The following is a 25,231-nucleotide window of genomic DNA, read 5'->3' as shown; positions in this document are numbered from 1 at the left end:
TTTCTTGTTTCTTTTATCGTGCATTGGTAATGACCTGTTTCTATTTTAAAGTGAGTAAAATTAGTTTTTTTTCACCGACCATTTACATTTATGAATAAAAAATGTTCCATATATAATGAGCAAATTAAAAATATTCCAAAAAACTCGACTGTATTCTCATATAAAATAAAACATCTTTTCTTTGAATTCCAATGCGATATCATAATATTTGTTTGTATGGATTATTTAGAATGACGCAGGATAATGACGTAACCTGAGTGCGCCAAAACATTGTGCCGTGAAGCATTAGTGCAACAGTGCCGTCCAGTGTACTCCGCGAGTCATTTTCAGATGTATATTATTTGCGAATATGTCATATATGAAAAGTCGATTCTGTGAGAACAACACGTAAATCGATATATTTGCGTGACATGCAGGTAATGCATAAAATCTAAGGCAATGACAGCATGCGTCATCTTTATTATGAGAGAGAAATGGTGACCTGTTTCATTATAGCGAACGATAAGAGAATTACAGTACTTCATATCATTGAATTGTGATTTGTACAAAGGCATTTCACATAATCAGAGTCTCGGAGAATCTCCACATGAGAGGTGGCGGCGGCCTTTCAAACATCGGCGTTGTTGCCACCCAGAGGTATGGGTCAAGTCTGTCTGTACCCTCACTGCAATTACACAAAGACACTGCACGCTTTCCCTAGTGACCGTGTCAGAGCTCGACTGTGCTTGCAGGCGGTTGGCTTGAGGTTAAATGCGTCCACGTTTGGGAAGTATGCATGTAGCTTGCATTTTAAACCCGAATGCTATGTCAATATTGGACTTGTCAACTCCGGTTATGGCGGTCGCCTTATCCTAAAACAAGACGTATTGTCAACTACAGTCACACCAGCTCCTCGATTTTTACCCAGTCAGCAGCTTCTGGTAAGTGTTGTTTTATATTTTAGACATTTATTTAGTTTTTTGCACGATTTATTCGACTGTCTTCCCACCTCTCCACGCCCACTGGGCATTTACAGATAGCAGTGATTGAGGTGTTAAGTGGGTTTTATATTCACACATTGAGAATTTCTCCTGAATAATATAATTTCAGAAAAGTATTATTAGCAGATTATAAAGGGGAAAATCATATTAGCAGCCAATAACTATTAATGTACAACATTGCTAACTTCACAGGCAATTAAACAGTGCTAATGTTGTTTTAAGTCATATTTACATGCTAAATCAGACTGAATATTTAGAGTAGCATGTAAAACAATTTAGGGACAGTTAAAGGAGTGAATGTGAATACCGGGTTTCTGCGGGGTCTTAAAATGTTTTAAATGTTAAAAAACACATTTTAGGCCTTTAAAAGTCTTACATTTACTGAAATATTGTGCTGTTGGTCTTAAATCTTTTTTACACAGGTCTTAATTTTCCTTTGCTCATGTATTGCTACTCAATCTGGCCAAAACCCATATAATCACCAACAATTTATCTCAGTAATGTTATTCAAAAAGTTAATTTTCAACTCTTTAATTATTTTCCTCACAATAACATTTGTTTAAAAGTGCTTTATGTATTTATTGCTGAGGACACCGACCTGGACAGATTGTTGTGCATAGGTTCATAGATTCATTTTCTTTTCGGCTTAGACCCTTTATTAATCTGGGGTCACCACAGCGGAATTAACCGCCAATTTATCCAGCACGTTTTTACGCAGCGGATGCCCTTTCAGCTACAACCCATCCCTGGGAAGTATCCACACACACTCATACACTACGGACGATTTAGCCTCTACCCAATTCACCTGTATTGCATGTCTGGACTGTGGGGGAAACCGGAGCACCTAGAGGAAACCTACACGAACGCAGGGGGAACATGCAAACTCCACACAGAAACGCCATCTGACCCAACCTGGGCTCGAACCAGCAACCTTCTTGCTGTGAGGCGACAGCACTACCTATTGCACCTCTGCTTATATTATAGTTTCTAAAACTTAAAACATTTGTTCATTTTTTATTTTAATTTTAAAGAATGTTTGTTGGAAAAAAAGTGTATGGATACAAGTAGAGCTTGCTTGTTTTACAAAATATATAAAATGTTTTGCCAAGGAATAAAATCTAATATGTATATTTATTTATCATTAGTCAAGGTTTTTATCCTTCACTTTCACCAATTTGGTGAAATCGTTTCCTCACCGCTGTCGACCACTGGCTTGCATGGTTCGGGACTTGTCATTGATGGATTGTTCTTCAGTGTTTGGACTCAGCAGTGAATATTAAACCACACTGAACTGAACTGAACTGACATTTTCAATTCACTATAATCTTCTATGTGAAGCTGCTTTGATACAATCCACATTGTAAAAGCGTTATACAAATAATACAAGTAAAATCTGATAGGTTTTTGGTGTGCCCCACTTGTTGACTTTAGCCATGTTAAGCTTCTTCTTTTTATAATGGACTTCAATGGGGAGAAATGCATAACATGATCATTTTCACTCACTACAATGAGCTGATTTTTTTTGACATCAGAAAGTTTGTCACAAGTCAAATTTTAATAGAAATTTGATTTTCACGGCTTGTGTAGTGGTTTTCGGCTTTTTTCTTAATGAATAAAACTCAGTCTGGAGGTTATGAATATCAGAAGAATATACTTTATTGGAATATTTTCCAAATAAGCTGGGACAGCCTGGAGCAGACCCATCTCAGTCTCTCCCCTCTTCTTGTTGGCCCTTATAATGTACATATCGAATATAGTCATCACTGTTTTTCCACATACAGTTCACATTTGGTAATCATGACTAGTGTTCATGTTTTCAAACATCTAAACTGGACCCTTCTATTCCATACAATTTGTGTCTTTTCAGATATACATGACAGTTTCAACATGTTGTATATATTTCATGCTTTTCTGACAAAGATGGTATCCCCAAGTCCTCTCTCATGCTCTTTTATGACCCCTTTGCCTTAACCTGTCACCTGTTTTCAAAGACATATAATGGCAGATTCATAGGGTCCTCCACTCACCCAATCAAATGTGTTTTCATATAGGTTTATTAAATAAAAATCTGCTTTACTTGTTGTTAAGGTAGGTTAAGCCATGTTATGCTTTTCCTTATAATAAACTTCAATGGGGGAGAAAACGCTTAATGTAATGTTTTTCACTTTGTCTATAGAATTGATTAAGCAACATTAAGCTTTTTTTTCAAGGTAAGCGTTTTAAAATGTCCTGTGGTAAACAATACACAGACCGTTAAATGAATGAATGTGCGAATATAAAACCAACTCAATACAGCAGTGCTGAAATAATGGCTGAGATTCAGGAGTTTTACTAACCATCTTTAAAACTAAGTGCTTTTCTGTTTGGTTTGTTTACCGTGCTGGGATTGATTTACCCAGATTCAATTTCAAACTGCTGAAAACGGATTAAACTATTCTTGACAATTTTGTGACCTCATCCTTAGGGTTATGAATGTGCATGCAAAATTTCAACGCAACCTGTTTCTACAATGGAGTGGGCTTTATATACACATTCGTTCAGTGATAACTTGTGACACGCTCCCTTTATTGTTTACCATCGCTACTTTGAATGTTCTGTCAGAAATAGCTTGCAAGTATGTCTTCAAAACAACATTAGCACTATTTAATTGACTGAACAATGTTGTACTTCAATAGTCTTTGGCTGCAAATATGATTTCACTATTTGGAGTTTGTAAATAAAACTTTGCTGAAATTATATTATCAATGAGAAAGTCAGAATGTGCACACATGATACCAGCTTTACCTCAATTTTAAACAGCTGGAATTGTAGTCAATGGACACATCCATCTTGTTTTTTCGACTTGTGTAGTCAACTTAGTTATGATCTCATTTTATTCCCAGGTCTGACACTTGATTTACAATGTAAATGGAACGCAGCGTTAGCTTCAGCCATAACTGAATACACCTGAACCAGCCAATGAACGTCTCTGGAAAGTGATCAAATATGCTGACCATGGCTCTCCAGGATCACAACTGGCCACACCTGCCATAAAACCAATTTTTGATATCAAAATAAGACTTTTTTCGTATTTTGTTTTATTTGTGATGTCATAGTGTGACAGAAGATCAACGCCTACTTCTGCTTAGCCCCGCCTACCAGGTTGAACTTGTATTAGATTAATAAGACGGCAACACTTGTGAAACAAAAGAATAAAGATGCCTCCGAGGATTACGAGACGTTGTGCTGTGCCAAGCTGCGGAAAAACACAGTCTTTGCACGGCCTTCCTTCAGATCCTAACTTAAGGAAACAGTGGGTGAACTTTATTTTTAATGAAGTTCCAGATCGCATCATTAAATCGCTCTTCGTTTGTTCGCTTCATTTTACTACGGACTCCTTTACGAACAAGACACAGTTTGACGCAGGCTTTTCAGAGAGACTGAAAGTAAAAGACGATGCCGTGCCCACTATATTGGATCCGAAAGTAATGCAACCGCAACGCTCAAGTGTGAGTAACAGTGTTTTTACCATGTCACTGTTGCTTTGTCTGCTCCAGGCCATTTGATCTATGTTGGTTTAAGCCAAATCACAAAATCATCCATTGGTGTGTGAATGTATTTGTTTTGTTCAGTGTAAATGGCCTTTTATGCTGTTTTTTTTTTTGTATTTGTGATTTGTGTGTCATTGCAAACCTTCATAGATATATACATTACATGTCGCCTGCCCTGTTGTTGTCTATTGGAAGGAATGCGACAATAGCGCCGCCATTTTAGTACAGGGTAGCGCTCCTTTGAAATGAATGTGGGCCGACAATGTGGCCATCCAGAGCTACACACATCTACACATTTATTTCGGATTGGGAGTTTTCCTGGAGGTCACTATGCAATTTTTTTTTAATTCCAAAAATTTAAATTCTACATCACTTTTCTGCATTGATGGATAAGTGACTGCACGGACATCCCTGACAAAAAGCTTGTGTTTGTGTGTACAGAAATGAACTATCCACCCTGAAACACACCTCCTCTCCTGCTTTCATTTCTCATACTGACAGAAGGAACAATTCGTTTGTGAATGAATCTCTGTTATGAGCGACTCCTTCACTGAGGCGACAATAATACAAGTTTCTGGCACCGCAGCATCTCCTTGTCATATTTATTTTGTATTGTTGCTTATTTTATTCAACAAAACTAGCATAAGCCGAGTATTTAGTGTGAGTTAGTGCTACTTTGCCTTATGGTGAGTGCAGTAAGTCAGGGGTTCCCAAACTTTTCAGCCCGCGACCCCCAAAATAACAATGCCAGTGACTCGCGACCCCCAATATCCTCTGAGGTGGTTATAAATACAGAATTATTGCATGCAATGACGCAGACACACCAATTAAATTTGTGTCAGTGCTTTAAATGTGCCAGAAAGTATAACCTGATGTTATAAAATCAAAATGCATCTGACGCTATTGCTGCCTTTAATATAATGTAATTACCCCAGGGGTCGTAATCCAATAGAACTAGTAACTATAAGCTACTATAGTAACTATATAGTATATAGTAACTATAAACGACTATTTTTATTTTCAGTATAGTTATGGATAAAATATGTTAATTCTTATGGTTTAATAAAAATAAATAGATTTTTGGAAATCACCAGGCGACCCCCCTTCATTGCCCCGCGACCCCTCGGGGGGTCCCGACCCCCACTTTGAGAACCACTGCAGTAAGTGACTGTATCATCATCAATAACGTTACCTGTTTAGCAAAAAGGTTCATACCATACCAAAACGTAAAAAACTAAATCTTACCTATGAAATATTCTGCCTTTTTGCTTTGTTTTTTTTGTTTGCTCGTTACTATAGCCGTACACAGCGCTAAAGTCCAGCATCTTCACGTAGTAACACTGTCTTGACTAGTACGGTTGAATGACATTTGCCCTGGGAGCACTGTACAAATGTGGCGGCGCTATTGACGCATGCTCAGGGCCCCTATGCGACATCTAGTGTTTATATCTATGGCAAACTCTTAGCTCAGGAGGACTGTCTGGTGGACAAAAAACAACAAATGTGGCTGGATTGTCATCCCTTTATCATTGTAAATAATTTTTAACGGTTGCTACCATAATATCGCTCCATAGCAACAACAGAATATCTAATTCCAAAAGTTGTCTTAAATGTTTAGGTAAAGTAATCTGAGTTATTCTCAAAATTTCCAAAGTTCATTAAAATAGTCGATACAGAAGTCAGACTAAAATTGGTATATTATATATATATATATATATATATATATATATATATATATATATATATATATATATATATATATATATATATATAGGGTGTTTCACATTAACACCCACCAAATGCGGGTAGATTTCAGCTCTGGCGGGTTAGACAGTCACTCCCACTAGCCACTTTGTTTTTTGTTTTTTTTTTGGACAATAAGGATGACCCAATATGCGTGCAAATGCAATCTTAGAATCAAAAAGCAGCACGACTGACAAAACTAATTGTGTTTGCGCGAGCAAATGAAAGCAGGTGAATGCTGATCGCTTGAGCTAACAGCTGATGTGATGCGCGCTCCCATTTTCTTGTGTGAAGCAATCGCACCTAGAAACGCAACTGATGTGATTAGTTCCTCTTTAGACTAGACAAAAAGATATACTCATGCACCCACAGTCTTGCTGCTTTCAAGAGCTCCAGATTTGTGTTTTTGTAAGCAGTCATCTTAGCTTATCAAAGTCAAATTTTTGCATATTAAATAATAAAAAGGGCTGCACAATATATTGTTTCAGCATTGATTTCACAATGTAACCTATGCATCCGCAATATTTTGAGTTAGGATTATATTTGAGCAAAAGCCACAGTTCGTAACACAAAATTTGTGAAGTCACTGCACAGCTTTACCTCTACTGAGTGAAATCTTATGGTTTGCATGTTTTTTAAGGCTTGAGAGAGATCAAAGTATTCACACTCAAGACCTTTTGCCGATTGAAAGTTTAATAAAGAATCACTTTATTGCATTGTTTTTACTATACTTAAATAGCAGAGCATTCAAAGCAAAATTCAGATTATTAAGAAAAAAACAGTCCAAAATGTTGTCACAGGTGATCGAAGGTAAAAAGTTATCAAAGGTATTTTAGGTAAAAACGTCTGTTTATTAAAGAGAAATTATATAAGCAGCATTTAGGAATGTGAGGGCAAGTTGATCATTTCAATGCAGGATACAATATTTTACTGAGCACATCTGCATTAAAAAAAAAAAAAAAAAAAAAACATGTATAGTATGGTTGCATGTCGGCCTCATTTAAGCAGTTTGTGACAAGGGAACACTATTTGATCAACTTTTATAAATGAATTTGCTGATCCATGTTTGCCAGATGATATTGTTTTAAAGCGGGATATGCAGACTTGCTACTTGAGGGCCATTGTCCTGAACAGTTGAACTCCCACTGCAATTAAACACATCCAAACAAGCGAATCAACATCTTAAGAATTGCTAGAAGCTTCTAGACAAGTGTGCTGTAGCGAGTTGACGCTAAAATCTGTAGATTGATAACCCTCTAGAAGCAGGACTGGACACCCAACATTGTGCCCGATAGGTGACCACTCACTGTATGTCATGATGTTTAGTCTTTATGCTTTGGATACTATGCTTGTTGAAATGAATCTATTTCTATACTCTTAGCACAAGACAAGTCGTGAAATGGGATGCCAGACGGAGGAGCTTAACACTCAAGATGGTCAATGCCAAACCTTCCCAGACTTGAAACCGCACACCCTGAAACTAGAACCAAGAAGTGAAAGTCTGTTTTACTTTTTATTATGTTATATATTATATTTTCCTTTTCATATTGACATCAGTGGTTTTTCTAACCTTATGATGATGTGTTAGGTAGATTAGAGATGTGAATGGATCACAGAAGAATGCTTTATCAACCAATGGCGATTATTTTTAAAGAAACTCTCCACTTCTTAAAAAGTAGGCTTATCTTACAGCATAGGTCTCAGTCAATTTCTGGAGGGCTGCAGCTCTGCAGTTTTGCTCCAATCCTAATCAAACACGGCTAATCCAACTAATTGAGGTGTTCAGAAGCCATGAACACATTCATTAGTTGGATCAGCTGTGTTTGATCGGGGTTGGAGCAAAACAGTGCAGAGCTGCGGCCCTCCAGGAGTTGAGTTTGAGACCTTTGTCTCACAGCAGGGGTGTCCAAACTCGGTCCTGGAGGGCCAGTGTCCTGGAGAGTTTATCTCCAACTCTAATCAAACACACCTAAACCAGCTAATCAAGCTCTTTCTAGGTATCCCTAGAAACTTCCTGGCAGGTGTGTTGAAGCAAGTTAGAGCTAAACTATGCAGGACACCGGTCCTCCAGGACTGAGTTTGGACACCCCTGCTTTCAATTGAGTCTCATCAATTTTTGTTCCATTCAATCTCCGGGTCTGGCAGGAGCACTTTCATTTGAGCATAGCATAGATCATTGAATCGGATCCCCATACTTGGTCCTGGAGGGCAGGTGTCCTGCATAGTTTTGCTTTAACCCTAATTAGTCACACCTAAACCAGCCAGTCCAGTCATACTACAAGCATTCAGGCAGGTGTGTTTAGGCAAGTTGGAGCCACACTCTGCAGGTCACCAGCCCTCCAGGACCAAGTTTGGGCACCCCTGGATTAAACCATTAGGATCTTTCTCAAAAACGACCAATGATTTAGTGGTTGACTTTATGAAACCGGTAAAGTCTAGATAGGATACGCGGCATCAATATAGCAAAATGTTTTTATGACACTGTATAACAATAATTAATATATTTACTGTACTGTGATGGTTGGGGTGAAGGTAGAAAAAAAACAATACAATTTACTGGGTAATTTATTAGATAGCATAAATAATACTTGGTACAACTACTGTTTTTACGTTACTGTGACGGTTCGGTTTTTTGGGTTGGGGGTAGACGTTAATAAAATACAATAAATGGGACATTTAATAAACATTATAAATAATTCTTGTTAATTTCTGTTCACAACTATATCCGATCTGGCAACAACCTATAAAACCTGTCTCTACAGTGATGCCTAATGGTCATTTTTTGTATTGCTCTGTACGCTTCAGCAAAGAAACATTTAAGCAAACTGACCCTTCGCTAATGCCTAGTTCAGACTGCGTGATTTTAGCCCCGATTTTGGCTCGCCGACAGGTTTTGAGAAATCGCCGACAAATGCCTGAAATCACAGGCAAATCGCTGCTCGTGCACGTGAGTGACAATCACACAGTATGAACTATCAAAGACGCGATCTAAGAGAATCGCAGATGAGACGCCGATGCCTGCGAGATATTTGGCATGCTAAATATCTGGAGCTGTCAGCGATTCAAATCATGCTGTGTGAATTGAGTTTTGACTGAAAATAACATCAGCGATCGCCTATAGCCAATGAGAGAGCAGCTTTCACTTGTGTGTGCGTATGTGTATACCTGCTGCAGGCCAGCGGGAGGCTGGAGGAGAAGTTAACGCTCATTTTCGGTTTATTTGGACCCACGAAATAAAGGAAAAAACTAGTGGAGGTTTGACAGGACTCAGATGCAACGGTGTCTGTTTGACGTTTCATACAGAAAGAAATTAGTTTATCATCAACGTTGAGGAGAAATGGCTAATTCCCTTTAAACCCAGGTGAGCAAACATGTACATGTTCTAACCCAGTGGTTCTCAAACTGTGGTGGTACACGGGCTTCCTTCTAGTGGTACACGGAGGAATGAAATATCTCATGTACATGCTACAAATAATTAAAAATTTATAAAAAATTATGTAAATAATATGCCATATATTATATATAGGCTATATTTCTGAGGTAAACTGCCAGGTTTTTTAACTGTGCAGAGTTGTAGCTGCTTTACTGGGCCTACTACGCTACTGTATTTCAATACTGCTCATTTTGGTGGTACTTGGAGAGACAATTTTTTTCTAAGGTGGTACTTGATGAAAACAGTTTGAAAACCACTGTTCTAACCCATTAAAGGCTTCTTTCTCATTATGTAGTTAATAACAAAAGATATACTACTTGTTTTTGGCTACGTGACGTAGTTTGGACGAAGTTGTCGGCGATTCTTCCTATAGTAAAGTCATGCAATGTGAATGTCCCTGTCGCCGATCCATCTTGCAGTGTAAACAAAGCAGCGACGAAACGCTAGCCCAGATAGTCATGCAGTGTGAAAACATCTGTGACACGACTAGTTAGAAAATCATGCAGTCTGAACTCGCCATAAGCCACACCTAAAAACCACTACACACCAATCGTGGCTTAGCAACCGTAGCTACATGCTGTCAAGCTTTCGAGCGAGGGAAACAAGTCAAAGCGTTGTGCATTGCATTGTGCAAATTTGATACCGCTAAATGTTTAGACGGGGTGGTGGAATTTTCTTTCCTAAACCTAAAACCCAAGGAGAGAATCAAACTCTGTGAGGGGCGCAAACAGAGTGGGATTAAGTTGGTTTTGTTTTCGATACTCCTGAGTCCTGACACATTCAGTGATAGACCGACGACAATCACTCAAAAACCTCTTACCCTAAACAGATCTAAACTGTTTCCTACAAAAATACAAAGCAGGTTATGTTTCCCAGCTGTCTTTTTCTTTTTTCCCGCTCGATATTATGAGCACTGCTCCATTTAAGCCCTTGCAATAGTAGTTATACTAATAGCCATCATATTTCCATCTGTTTCAGGCTATTTATATTTGAAATTGCATATCAACAGAACCAAACAAAGATGTGATCACAAACTGAGCACTAGAGATCAATATACTTCACCCACAGCTGCTTTTCAGTCATTTATAATCCTCATGTCCATGTCAGAGCTACAATTCACCAGTGTTTTCATCAGTCTTTTGGAGATTTAGTTATTGGTGACGATGTTATAGCGAGTTAGTGTCTGGTTTTATATTTGGTGTCTTATTAATATTTGCTGGTAGGGAAAATCTATTTGTTCACTTTTGCTATTTATACTTCGATTTGCATTTCGATTCATAAATTGTTTTCACTTGACTGCAAATTAGAATAGAAACTGGATAAAGACACAAACATATGACAGTTGAAACAAATGACAGTTATAGGTTCTGTACATTATGGGTCAATAATGCTAATATTTGGCACAAATCCATCAGTTTCCCCTTTCTGGCTGTTCTTTCTATGAATGAATTATGTAGAAGGACTGTCCATGTGTGTTTCCTCGTCAGTTAGTAACGCTATATTTCATTGCACAACAATAAGTCTATTAGGCTTTTTGGCTAAAAAAAAGGGAAATCATGGTTTAATTTGTTATTATTTGATTATTTTTCAATTTCACCTCTCCTGCTGTGCATGAACTAAGCTGTTGATTGGTCAGCGTATGAGGCGGCTAGGCTAACCTAGCTTCAATTTTGAATAAATTATTTTACCCTGTCAGACAAATGTAGATTTGCCAGGTCTCGAAATGCTTTTGAAACGACCGATGCTTTGAATCGATTTAGTCATGTGACCTGTGTGTCGAATTACCTTAGTAATGTGACCTAGATGTTTCGGATCATACTTCGGTGCAGTATTTCAAAACACTTGTACTCCGGGATCTCGACAGTGTGTCCAAACGTCAGTTTCACATCAGCCATCCCTACAAAGTGTTTCAATTAATTTAGCTATTTAATGCTTGTCTCTTCTGTATTTACACCAAATACTAAGACTGACAGAAAAACTGCTGTTTTCTAGATATTGATAGGAACGTTACTCTCATACTGGAGTAATTATCAAGGAGGTTTGTTGCTGTACCGTGGCTGCAACTGACGCACTAACTACAAAGAAATGTCACGCTTTAACAGGGGAAATTATGAAAAAACTATGGTCAATTTTTGAGCAAGATGCTAATGGTCTAATCCGATTCAGTGATTAAAGCTACCCAAAAAGTGCCCCTGCCAGAGCCAGAGTTCAGCTGGACGGATTTAAAAAGTCAAACTTAACTGGTTAACTCTAGGAAAGTAATAAAATGAACCAATTCAAAAAAAACAGTGGAGAGTATCTTCATTACTAAAGAGGTTTTAAGGTCTAATCTTTTATGTTGGAGATAACGGGGAGATCATGTACGAGAGCCTCCTCTCTGTTCTGAAACATGAAATTAATTATTATACATTTGTTTATGAGCAGTGCCTAAAGCGTTTAGTGTGTTTATATTACAGTAATAAATGTAGCAATTTGTATTAAATGTTAACATTTTTTGTAAACTTGATGCATGCACAATGTGATGGAACAAGATTTTACTTTGTTACAAAACTTTACAATGTAAAAGTACATTTCGAGAAAGAAATTGGTCAAAGTTGACTCTAATCTCAGACTTGTATTTAAAAGTAGCCATACAAATTGTAATCTTGAAAGCGAGAGATGAGCAAAGTGAGGCGGTAGATAATAATGATACAGTTGGGCCCCGGGGACATCCGGAGTCACAGCTGTTTCCGCTCAGCGCTGTTTACCCAGGTGGATAAACCGACACTCGGGCAAGCTCGAACAACGACTGCACTGTTGGAACTAAACGAAACTAATCAGTTCCGTATACTTTGTAATACAACATCATTTTATATAACTTTTTAATGTCAACGTGACATTGTGCAAGCACAACCCTGAGTATTTCGCAACACGTCTAGTCTAGCGCTCTCAGCGTAATGGCTACCAGAGTTGCAACTTAACTTCCTGCCATACGTGAACAATTCCTGCAAGATTTCCAAAGACTCTCCGCATACGCGAAGCGCACAACAAACAGGAAACAGTAGTGCCGTGGATTTGACAGACGTGCAGCTGTGACCACTCCACGTCCAGGAGGTCGAATCGCGCAGCCAATCGCGTCCTAGAAGAAAGGCGGGTCTTCCGTTTACGTGACGCAAATTTGACTGGTAATCTCCGAAGCCCCACCTTTTGTGTTTCCCGCACCGTCAATCAAAAATAAGAAAAAAAATCGACCCGAATCTCCGATCACAGCCCGCCTTTGATTAAAACAATCATGTTGGGAGTTTAAATGAACAGATAAACCTCCGATTTTATACCTTTTCACGCTATGACTGGTACGTAACACTTATCCCGATCGAAGCACAGCACCGCCGGTGAGTTTGGAGAGCCATTAGCCAAGCGAGCTAGCTCAGTGTTTAATCTTTCTCAGCAGAGACGCTAACCGTTAGCCAGCTAGCCTCACTTTAACAAAGTAAACATTTGGGAAGACTGTTGCTCGGGCACCGCGACAGCAGAAAGGTCCGCCTGGTTCGTTTAAATTCCAGGCGGTTTGGCGGCTAATCTCCGCCTTTTCGAGGTGGGAGTTCTTTGAGCATGAATTTGTTTTGAGTTTTTTCTCTCGCTGTGTCTCCGTAGCCCCAGAACAGCCAGCGAAACAGCAGGAAATGGCTGCCTTGGACGTGGACAGCAGTCAGAGCGACTTTCTGCAGCCGGCCAGCGGCGCCCAGGACCAGGTATGAAATCCCCCGGTTGGTTTCTCGCCTCCCCGGCGCTGTCTCGCGGGGTGTTGTGGTGTTTTGGTGAAGTTCACACGTTTTAAAAATAGGGGAAAAGTCGAACACTTCCTGTGAGCCTTCGCTTTGTACGGCCACCCACTTTCTTACCCTTTTAAACCCGCCCATTGTGGGTCGGACAGACTCGCCACCGTCGCCTTGCCCGCTTTACCTGCGGTGATCCCGGGTCACCCCCACGATAGGGGAGGACCCCTCCATCGGGAAAAGCCTCCACCCCTACCCAGGCTTTCACACAGCCTCCACAGCTCCACCATTCCCCCTGGAGCTGCTGCGAGCGCAGACCTGGCGAACAGAAGCTCTTTGTCACCTTTGGTCGTGTGCAGTTGGCGTTCAAAATAATATTGATTGTTTATTTGTCATCTCCGACAGGCCCACGGCGTTTTAAAGACGTCATTGTTTCGTATTAAACATACAATTGAAACACGCCCTTTAGTACTCATGTGATTAAAAAAAAATATTCATGTCATACTCTATATTTTAGTCTATGGTCATACCTATATTTTTAAGAGTATGTCATGCACAAAGTTATGAATAGTCCATATATTATGTTTTGACATAAGTTTTATTACTGTTATAACTGAAGACTTCTCTCTGGTGTCAGATCACTTAAATGAACATTTTTTATTTTGGATAATATTTTCGTATTTAAATCAGTGATGCCTGATTGATGATATATGAGTTAAAGTGGGTCTCAGACTGGACAAGAAGCACTGCGGTAAATTCCATTGTTCTGCTCCATGTCTTTAAAATATGTTAAATTATTTATATGTTAAATTATTTATTTATATTTATTACCCCAGTATTTTCAATGGAGTTTGAGCTGACAGCACTTGCGTGTAAACGGCCTTCATCTCATTGAATGACTAAATGAATGCTTAAGTCTGTTTAACTGATTTTACTTTAATTAAATTAAAAAATTGTTGCTGTAAAAGGAACCTTATGAAATTAAAAAGTCACAGTCTTTCTCCTCCGGGTGCTCCGGTTTCGGGTGAGCTAAATTGTCCGTAGTGTATGTGTGTGAATGAGTGTGTGTGGATGTTTCCCAAGTGATGGGTTGCAGCTGGAAGGGCATCTGCTGCGTAAAAGCCTGTGCTGGATGAGTTGACTGCTGTGGCGACCCCATATTAATAAAGGGACTAAGCCGAAAAGAAAATGAATGAATGAACCTGAACCTATCACCGGAAGTTCATCGGTGGCTGAAAAAACACTGTGCATGTAGCCCTTTTGTCCAGTGTTAAAGGTGACATGTAACTGCTTCTTAAACAACCCAAAAAATTAAGTTAGAATGTAGGACAAGAGCTGATATTGTGAATTGAGAAGTAGTCCTATTCTTTCACGTCGTCATACAAAAGAAGAGACGTCATCATACAAAAGAAGAGGGAATATGGCAAGTTCTTTTCATTGCAGATTATAAGGGCACATGAATAAATGTGTTTTGGATAAATCATTTGTTGTAAACACTGCAATATCACCAAAAAATCATTTTGAATTCACAATTTAGATTTTTATTAACTTTTTTTTTTTTTTTTGCAGAAACAATTTTATGAACAAAATGTAGCTCTCCATTGTCATGGATGCTATTCTAGTTAGTAGTTATCATCCTTGGTGTGAAATGCCCTTCAGACTGTTAGTTTTTGCTTTCATGAAACTTGTTTCTCTCTTATGTATTTTTTTCCAAATTTTCCTAAAGCGTAATCTTTTCACCCCACAGCAGACCACAGACCTCACGGCCATCCAGATGACTGGCTCATCTGATCGCTGGGAGGTGCTGACACCTGTGAGCTCAGTGAAAGGTGAGCCAGCAGTTGTGCATGTACCCAGCGGAGGACTTTTGGGCAGCAATGGGCAATATGTGGTGCCATTACAGACTATGGCAGGGCAGACCCAGCCTGTTTTCGTGACGGCAGGGGTAGATGGCACCGGTGCTAATGGGGTGCAGTACCAGGTCATCCCACAGCTGCAGGGGGCAGATGGGGCATCATTAAGCTATACAGCATCCGCTGCAGATGGAAGCACGCTGGGCACTGACATTGCCATCCTTCCGGATGGAACACAAGGTATTGCCACAGCAACTAATGCAAATGACCTCCAAGGCCTACTGAGCCAAAGTGGGCACGTGCAACAGATACCCACAGTCTCATTGGCCGGCTCAGGGTTTGGCACACAAGGCCAAGTTGTTGCTAATATGGGACTGCCCGGCAACATCACATTAGTGCCGATAAATAGCTTGAGTAATGTGGATCTGGAGTCTCTTGGATTGGCTGGTGCTCAGACTATAGCAACAAGCGTAACTGCAGACGGCCAGCTCATCATGACCGGCCCCACCACCACAACAAGCGATAACCAGGGGGAAAGTGGCAAATGCACAGAGTCACTTAACGCCAACGATGCTAACGCTAATGCCTTTGTGCCAACTACCACCTCTTCCACATCGACATCACTTCCTGAGACAATAGACGGGACAGGAGTTCTCACCCAAGCCACTGCTGTATCAGCCGGGCACCAGGATCTGTCGTACATCCAGCAGAACCACACAACCGGCGGCGAGCAGGTGGTGCAGCTCTTACCTGCGCAGACGGCAGATGGAGCAGCGCAAACACTACAAAGCGTGCAGCTGTTGAATGCTGGCACGTTTCTCATCCAAGCCCAAACCGTCTCTCCCACCGGCCAGATCCAGTGGCAGACCTTCCAGGTTCAAGGGGTTCAGAACCTACAGAATCTACAGTTACCAGCTGCTGGCGGGGTCTCTTCTCCCCAAATTACCCTCGCCCCTGTACAGACCCTTTCTCTCGGGCAGTCTGGCACCACAGGTGCATTGGGCCAAATCCCGAACCTTCAGACAGTCACTGTCAACTCAGTTGGTCAGTACCAGCAAGATGAGAACACAGAGAGCCATACAGGTATTAGTCGCTTTATTTAGCATATTTATTGTTACATTTATGATTGTTTTGTGTAGAATTGCAAGCATCTTCTGAATGTTTTAAATCATCGTCTACTCTCTGATTTTGTAGATATTCAAATTAAAGAGGAACCAGAATCAGATGATTGGCCAAATTCTACCCTGAGCACCAGTGATTTGGCGCATCTGCGCGTGCGTTTGGTTGAGGAGGATATGGAGGGTACGGGCCAAGAGGGAAAAAGACTGCGTAGAGTAGCTTGCACTTGTCCAAACTGCAAAGAGGCTGGAGGAAGGTAAGGCGCAAATCCTGTTTTAACCATAGATTGTAAAAGATATGACCGTAGTATCTGTGACGTCTCCCATAGGTTTCTAAAGAGTGCAAATGAAGCTACAAATCGGCTTGGCCACCCGTCGCCATTTTGTTCACGAATTATCGCACCTTTATCGCAACATTGAGCCACTAAGCATTGTTCTTATGACGTTTTTCTACAGGAGGAAAATGCTAATTATTTCAAAACATTAAAATTTTGGTTTGTACTAGTAAATGCAATTCTATTGATGAAATCTAGGTAGAAAACTGTATGATGCTTTGTTTACATCAGATGTGGAAGAAGCATCAAGCATGAGTGATTTACATGTTAAGTAACGTGTAAACTGGTGTCCCGGGGGAAATTCTACAGTCAACACCGGCAACAGTTCATCAAACTGAGTTTCTGGAGGAGTTTAGGAGCTCACAGAGCTGGGTGCATCTCTAAAAATATCTAGTGGACCCAGACATGCCCCCAAACGTATCGACGCTGTTTTGCAGTTATTTTCTCAATAAAATCCATGTTAGACATTTAGCAACGAAGCTACAGTAACCTGGTAGACAGAAGCCCTGCCCATGACGCGAATCGGCGTCTGTTCTGAAGTGAATTTGATGTGCGAATGAAGAGAATTTTTACGCGTGAATGAAGCGAGTAAACGCAAATGTTCACGCATCTGTTCGCGTGTTAATATCGTGATTTATCCGTGCGTTGCACCTCTGGTGTGAACACAGCATGACAACGTTACAGATGGCTGTCTAGAGCCTACAGCTAATCAATCTGTCAGATTCTGGAGTGCTTTACAGTTCTAAAGAAAAATCTAAATGATAAATGATCTTAAACAAATACATTTATAGATATGGTAAATAAGTATATAATTTCACTCACCTGGGAAATGTAGGCAATATGAATGGTTTGTGAGCACAATTAAGTGCGCACAGCTTGCCTTATCACCTAAAAATTGTAGGAAATAATTCCAAAAGGCAACTGAGTGTGTAAAGCCACATAAAACAAAACCAAATACGATGTACATGCTGAGTTCAGCGGATAATCAGCAAGAATCAGCTTAGGTGAAGTGACTATGACGACCAGCTAGACCTAGCTGTCACTCAAGTGGCCATGCCCTTAATTATGCAGACTGAATATAACTTAATATAAACAAAACGCATGAGTTATAAAAAAAAAAAAAGTCACCTCCTCGCAGTTGTCATGAAGGGTAATATTAACTATATGAACCAAAAATTGTTCTTTGTACTAGGCTGTAAACATGTTTCTTTCAGCTATAAAATTAGCTAATTTATTATAGCAGTCAGTGAAAATCGGTAGTTTCTGGAGCCAGCCCCCCAAAGGCGAGTCGATGAATTGCAGTTTCAGTTACTTCTGTATTGGCTTCTCAAGGGAAAGCGGGAGCTTGCCGCTTGGTTTTAACAGGCAATTCACTGTTTGTGCAAGTTTCTACTTTTTATAATCCTGATTTAAAATGTTGTGATTTCAGAGGTTCAAGTATGGGAAAGAAGAAACAACACATCTGTCATATACCAGGGTGTGGTAAAGTGTACGGAAAGACGTCTCACCTCCGAGCTCATCTGCGCTGGCACTCAGGAGAGAGACCCTTCATTTGCTCATGGAGTTACTGCGGTAAAAGATTCACCCGCAGCGACGAGCTCCAGCGCCACCGCAGAACACACACAGGTTATATCAGAATTCTATCTCACTTGGATCCAGCCTGATCATTCAAGTTGTAGTTTGACACCCTTTTCCTTTTAATTTCAGGAGAGAAGAAGTTTGTGTGTCCAGAGTGCTCGAAACGTTTTATGCGCAGTGACCATTTGGCCAAACACATTAAAACACACCAAAACAAAAAAGGGCTAAACTCCAACACCGGTGTGGGTCAAACAGAAGCCGCCGCCCCCTCGGACACCATCATCACCGGGGGCGGAGCAACAGTCATCCTCGCCAATCTCCAGCAGGCTGGCACCCAGGACCTCCTCTCAAACTCCGACCTCCCGCTCCAATTGGTCACTGTGTCTGCCAGCGAGGTCTTGGAGTGACCCAAAATCACAGCCACTTTCACAGCTCGTCTGTTTTTCACTATCAATCTTTTTATATATATATATGATTAAAATACATATATATATTATAAATATATATATTTTAAAAATGACTTATCCATTTATGTTCAATAGCAGTCTTTTGTACAAACAAGGCAAAAAATGACATTAAATGTGGTTCCACACAAACAAACACACACACACACACACACGCTACATGCTCAAATGAACTTGTGCTCATACACAGAAATGCCTTATTTTGTATCATAATCTGTAGTATAAAATGCTGGAGCTGCATGTGTTTTTACTTTCGCTCATGTATATGTTCAGGGGACGATCATTTTGAGAGCGTGTTCGTGTAATGGTACATGGAAAGCTGGGATATGTGTGTGCGTGTGCGTATGAATGATCGATTACAGTAAGAATGATGGCAGGAGAAGGACACAGTCTGCTGTGAGGGAGGTTTACTCATGATCTGTCCATTTTTATCCTCCTCCCTCTCGGCTGGCCTTTGTTCAAACGTGTCTTCGCTTTTATTTTCGTTTCGACGTCATGTTAGTGGTCTTTGCGCTCTCGCATCTCCTGATTTCGTTGTCCTACTCACATGCAAGACATCAGGTGACGGAGTCAAACAATCGTGTAATAAACTTTCTTTTTCTTGTATCATCATCCTTATCGCTGTTCAGATTATCCCTGTAACATTCATAATGTATCTTCTTTTCGTTTTTCTTCAGCCCCCAAGCTGTTTATAGCCACAATTTATGTAGTCTAATAATGATTCTGTCGTATCAAAGACTCCTCGTTTCGATTACTTTTTAAACGTGTAAAATTTGATGTTACTTTTGTACAACTCTTTTGTTTTTTTTTCTTCTCCAAATGGAACACAATTAAAGGCGGAAACCTTCCTTTGACTTCATAAACTACAAGTTTGTTTCTAAATGCTTTAATATTGTGTTGTTATATATGTACTAAATGAATTATACTCAAATACCTCATAATACTGACTGTTCTCTGGCACACTGTCATACTAGTTCTGTTTGTAGTGTGTATGCTGTGCACAATATGTGGATCGCAGAATGCCTTATTTACAGAAACCAAAATGTTTAGTGTATGCCTATGCACATGGTGCTGGGGTTACTGTCCTTACATGCATGTATACAGTCCCGTGAAGGTCCTGGTAGTATCAGCTGACATTTTTGATTTGATTTGTTACACTTTACACAACTTTTATTAAATAATTAAAATGCAAAATATTTGTTTTTATTTCTGAGACAGTTTCCCAGTGATGGGTTGCGGCTGGAAGGGCATCCGCTGCGTAAAACATATGCTGGATAAGTTGGTGGTTCATTCCGCTGTGGCGACCCCTGATGAATAAAGGGACTACGCCGAAAAGAAAATGAATGCATTTCTGAGATACCTGGATCTGTGCAGCACACTGGTCGTATTCAGTGAGAGGTATGTTCAGATTCCATTCTCGATACAGATTCTGCTTTTTATCCAGTCTGTGAGATCACATTAGCAGAGTTTTTGTGAGGTCTTAAAATGTGTTAAATTTCAAAAACTATATTTTAGGCCTTAAAAAATGTTAAATGCACTGAAATATCGTCTTGTAGGTCTCAAATAATTTTAATTGCGTCTTAATTTTTTTGATCTCCATGTAAAGCTACACAATTTTGCCAACATAGATCCATTCACCAACAACACATCTTAATAAAACTTTTAACAAAACCTCTGGACAGACTGTTGTTCATACATTTAGTTTATTATAGTTTTTAAAAAAACTGTTGGAAAAAAAGCACGTATACCCTCCTGAGACCCGAAGAAATTTTTTTTCTTTTTTTTCTCTGATTTCCTACATCCTTTAGGTTAAAAAAAATCTACAATTTAGAGTTTTTACATTTTGTTTTAATTTTTAATTTTACAGCATGTCCACTGTAGTGGACCACAGGATCATTTTAGTTCAAAACGACCGCCGCTCAGACAACAAAACTGTACAGGATATGGCTGTAAAGGGATATTATTCTAATATTAATGTAACAAAAACTAAACAAAAGCCATTTTTCCTTTTGTATTGAAATTCCTGAAACAGTTTAGTTTGAAAGAGAGCCGAACTAAAAAAAAAAAACAACAAAAAGTGATGTTAATCTAAAACTAATTTAACATAAAAGTGGTTTAAAACTGAATATTATTCTCTAATTTTCTGATTGTCAGTCTTTAAATCAGAGTCTCCTTCAACTATTTTATAAAGAATCCTCTGTGCTTTAGTTCTGCCCCTACAACATGCAGTCATTATTACATTAAGACGGTCCTGGTGTCCACTATAGTGGACATTTAAAAAAGGATGATATTTTGAGACACAAGTTAACAGCTTTGAAAGCTAAACGTGTTGTCTAATAATAATAATAGTAAAAAAAACATTTAAAAAGCTAAATTTTACATACCTCTCTCCATCCCATAAAATGTGCTTGTTTGCATGTCGGCCATTTTGGATGCAGTGTAAGAAGTGGTTTCTAGCATGCCAGCCAATAAAATTACATATTACTAGAAAGCCCAGGATGTCCTCTGAACAGTACAACAGGACATGACAGAGTAGCTCAAAAAGTTCAAAGAAAATTCATGAAAAAGCAATGTCCACTACAGCGGGCACATGTCAATGGGCAGGGTCTCAGGAGGATACTACTAGGGTTTGATAGTTTTTATGTTTTAGTTGAAATTAGTGGCTAGGAACTTTTCCCATATTTTCCATTGGACCAAGTAGGACATTCGAGAATAAGTCCTAGCGTTTAGTCCTGTACAAGTCTGAAATTCAATTTCTAATTGTCTTAAAATGGTCTTAAATTTGGTTTGGTGAATCCCGCAGAAACCCTAGCTTATTTTACACTTAATTCTGCGCATTATGAAACCGCCAGCATTACGCAACAATGGGCTACATATGCTTGTCATCAGATTTCAAAATGTTGCTTGTTTTAGTCAGCGATAAGTTAAGATGGAATTTTTTTTAGCTGTAATCTGTTTTGTGTCTATCCATTTCTAAATGTAAAAGTCTAATAAAATAGAGAATGGGGATTTAAAAAATGAGGCTGGATCAAAGCAAAGTCATTTGGCACAAAATGTTCTGTATTTTTGGCAAGGAAAAGAGAAAATCCACATCCTGCGCACAGTATAAAAACAATGTACTTCACTTCAGGAATAGTAATAACTAAATAGTGTATGGTATTACAAAAAAGCTTTTTGTATCTGTAGCGGAGACCAGCTAGCAAAGTGCTATGCAGGTAAACCTCACTCCTCTGACCTCTAAAAAAAGGTGTTCTAGCGACAGACGCTTGAGGCCATGGTCTTAAGCCCCTTTGTTACAGCAACCAATTCCGATACAGAGAGTCGCCGGTTCCATCCTAGCTCAAAGCGGGTTGGGTGGTGTAGGTAGGACAGACAGGGGTTACGTATTATTTACAGCGTTAAAAAAATGCAGGCTTCCACACAATTCAATAATGTTGTCCCAACACAAATCGATTAAGGTTACAAATTTAAGTGAATTTAACATAAAACAATTAAGCTGTCCCTCAGAAATCTCAAAAATAGGGTTTTTTTGGGCTCTACTTAAATAAGTAGTTTGAACAAGCAGCAAAATACTTTTTTTTGTTTAATTTACAGTCATTTTAGAGGTCTACCAACAAAATATCGTATTTAAAATGGGCTACATTGTATCTGAATGCTGTTTTTGCTATTTAAGTGGGTCTTTGTGGGTTTAGTAAGTGTTACTGCTGTAAAATTATTACTTTAGTCATTTTAAAAGATAAAAAGTTTAACTAATGCAGATTATTTATTTATTTATTAATAATTCGGCTGCCATATCCTTTAAGATCTCATTGATTTAAAATAGAATTTACATCAGAATTTCAACAACTACCCTAACTTGCATATTTCCCCCTGAAGAATGAGCTCTATATTTACTGGTATCATTATGTAATCTTCAGTTTTTAGTCTAAAGGTTCAGTAAGCTCTTTCATTCATCATACTTCAGGGTTAAGAATTAACAGTGTCCCAACATTGACATGGTGAAGAAACTCCCAGACATAAAATCAGGAAGTAATGATTGCTGTGAACACAGGGGGTTTCCAGGCATGAGCCTTCCTTTAAACATTTTCCTTGAAGATTTTGAATTTTGTGTTTGATTTCTGATCCTTCTAATAAGAAAGCTGTCAAAATTGTGAATCGGATTCATCAAAATTACAATCTAAGTTCCTGGATTATGATATGTTATTTTAATAGATTTTATTATAATAATAATGTACAGGGTTTAGGGCAACACAGTGGCTCAGTGGTTAGCTGTCGCCTCACAGCAATTAGGTTGCTGGTTCGAGTTTTGGCAGGGTCAATTGGCTTTTCTGTGTGAAGTTTGTATGTTCTCCCCGTGTTCGCATGGGTTTCCTCCAGGTGCTCAGGTTTCCCCCACAGTGCAAAGAAATGAGCTATACTGTAGGTGAATTGGATAAACTAAATTGTCGGTAGTGTATGTGTATCAATGACAGTTTATGGGTGTTTCCCAGTTCTGGGTTGCAGCTGGTAGCACATCTGGTGTGTAAAACATATCCATGCTGGATAAGTTGGTGTTTCATTCTGCTGTAGCGACCCCTGATTAATAAAGGGACTAGTCAAAGGAAAATGAATGAATTAATGTACAGGGTTGTTTTTATTGTGACTCGCATAGGGATTTTGAGCTGAACATAACTATTTATCACAAGGGCTGGGCTCATTTGTGTCAGACAACCAAATTGCCTTAAGTGTCTCAGCAAAACCCTAGCAACAAACTCTGTGCACCCTAGCAACAAGCTCAATACACTTCTGTGTAAAGAGATCACAGAATTGGAGTGTCAGAAACATAAAGCTAAACTCTAGGATTGCAGACCCAAAGATGGATATCTTCAGATCAGGACGTCATATAGACATATGGTTTGCTTTCTATCATTCATACTGACAAGCAGCCATTGGGGAATCACCACTGGCAGCTACCAAGCCACTTCCTAACAGCAGCGAAACAGATTATCCTGGCAACTGTGTAGCAAGGCTTATATCTGTGTCTCACAGCATTGTATAGACATGTGTGTTGTTTTTTCTTCTTTTTTTTAACAGAAGACATCTGTTTCATTAACAATAGCACTCCCTATTTTTTTTAATCTCTTTGTTTTTCCTCTGTTGTTTTGTTTGTTAAAAAGTCTTGGATATTACATATTGTTGGAGTTCTATGATTTGAAGTGCTTCTATTATCATCACTTGCTATAGATAGAAGTGTCTGTTAATCAAATGATTATAATGTTGATAAAATGTAATTATTCTTTAATTTTCCTTCAGCTTAGTCCCTTATTTTTGCAGAGATCGCCTCAGCAGAATCACCCACCAACTGTTCTTCCAGCATATGTTTTACGCAGCGAATGCCCTTCCAGCTGCAACCCAGCACTGGGAAACACCCATACACACTCATTCACCCACATGCGCTAATAATACCAATTTAGTTTCTCCAATTCACCTAATTGGACTTGTGGGGGAAACTGGAGCACCCGGAGAACATGCAAACTCCACACAGAAATGCCAACTGGTCCAGCGAGGACTCAAACCAGCAAACCTTCTTGCTGTGAGGCGACAGTGCTAAACACTAAGCCACCATGCCACCTCTAAATGTAATTAATGTGCTCCACATACAAACCTTCACATGAATAAAACATTATTTTAATATGTTTCCATTATTATTAGACACAAACGGTTTTATTAGCAGCCAGACTTTAATTAGCAGCTATACATCATTTTATTGTAGCTATAACAAGAACAACAAAGAAGAAGTGTGACCATTAAAGAAAATAAATAAATGTAAAAGAATGAAATGATACGTTTTGCTTATTTGATATTTCTAGTGCACATCACAGCAGTCTTACGCTCTGCACTGGCTGTCTGTTTTTTTTTTTTCGTTTAAATACTTCTCTTGGTTTTATTTAATTACTTAATGGCTTGGCACTTCTTATCTGTCAGACCTGTTGACTGAACATCAGCCTGGTCTGTCTCTTCGGTCATTAAACCAGAGATTATTATGCATTCCTAAGTCGAGGCTGAATTGCAGAGAAGACCGTGCTTTCACAGTAGCTGGTCCTAGATTGTGGAATGATCTGCCCCTCTGTATTACATCTATATAATATCTGTCTGTTTTTAAATCTAGGCAAAATAATTATAATAATAATAACTTACCTTTTTGATTAGCCATTTAATCAGTGAGAATTGTTTGTTTCATCTATAATTTGATATCTTTCTCTTTGTGATTTGTATTGTGCAGCACATTGGTCAACCTTTGGTTGTGTTTAATAGTGCTATATGAATAAAAATGACATTGACACCTACTGTTCACAAAGCTGACAGAAATATAAACAATACCAATAAATATATTTTCAAATGAATGATTAGATACTTAGTTTTGCATAATACTTACCTTACAGATAAATATTTCTTTAAAAGA

General features: G+C 39.0%; 2 protein-coding genes across 6 annotated transcripts in view; both read left to right on the top strand.

Annotated features, from left to right (window-relative positions):
• The window catches only part of gpr155b (G protein-coupled receptor 155b), a 698,693-nt gene that overhangs the window by 39,901 nt on the left and 633,561 nt on the right, over positions 1-25,231 (top strand). The window lies entirely within an intron of this gene.
• Positions 270-19,637, top strand: sp3b (Sp3b transcription factor). 5 transcript variants are annotated; one of them, XM_005165798.5, is made up of 8 exons: positions 270-920; positions 3,863-4,468; positions 7,635-7,752; positions 13,320-13,417; positions 15,189-16,377; positions 16,489-16,669; positions 18,177-18,373; positions 18,455-19,637. In XM_005165798.5, exons 2-8 carry the CDS (start codon positions 4,178-4,180, stop codon positions 18,730-18,732), a joined length of 2,352 nt encoding a protein of 783 aa, XP_005165855.1. In that variant the 5' UTR covers positions 270-920; positions 3,863-4,177; the 3' UTR covers positions 18,733-19,637. The 5 variants fall into 5 exon arrangements, with proteins under 5 accessions (XP_005165855.1, XP_068077998.1, XP_068077999.1 ...); XM_068221897.1 differs by lacking the exon at positions 3,863-4,468; XM_068221898.2 differs by lacking the exon at positions 3,863-4,468 and having other exon boundaries at positions 574-636.

This window comes from Danio rerio, chromosome 6 (assembly GCF_049306965.1).
Source record: "Danio rerio strain Tuebingen ecotype United States chromosome 6, GRCz12tu, whole genome shotgun sequence".
NCBI lineage: Eukaryota > Metazoa > Chordata > Actinopteri > Cypriniformes > Danionidae > Danio > Danio rerio.
The sequence above is the reverse complement of the archived record's forward strand: the minus strand, read 5'-3'. Positions and strand labels throughout refer to the sequence as shown.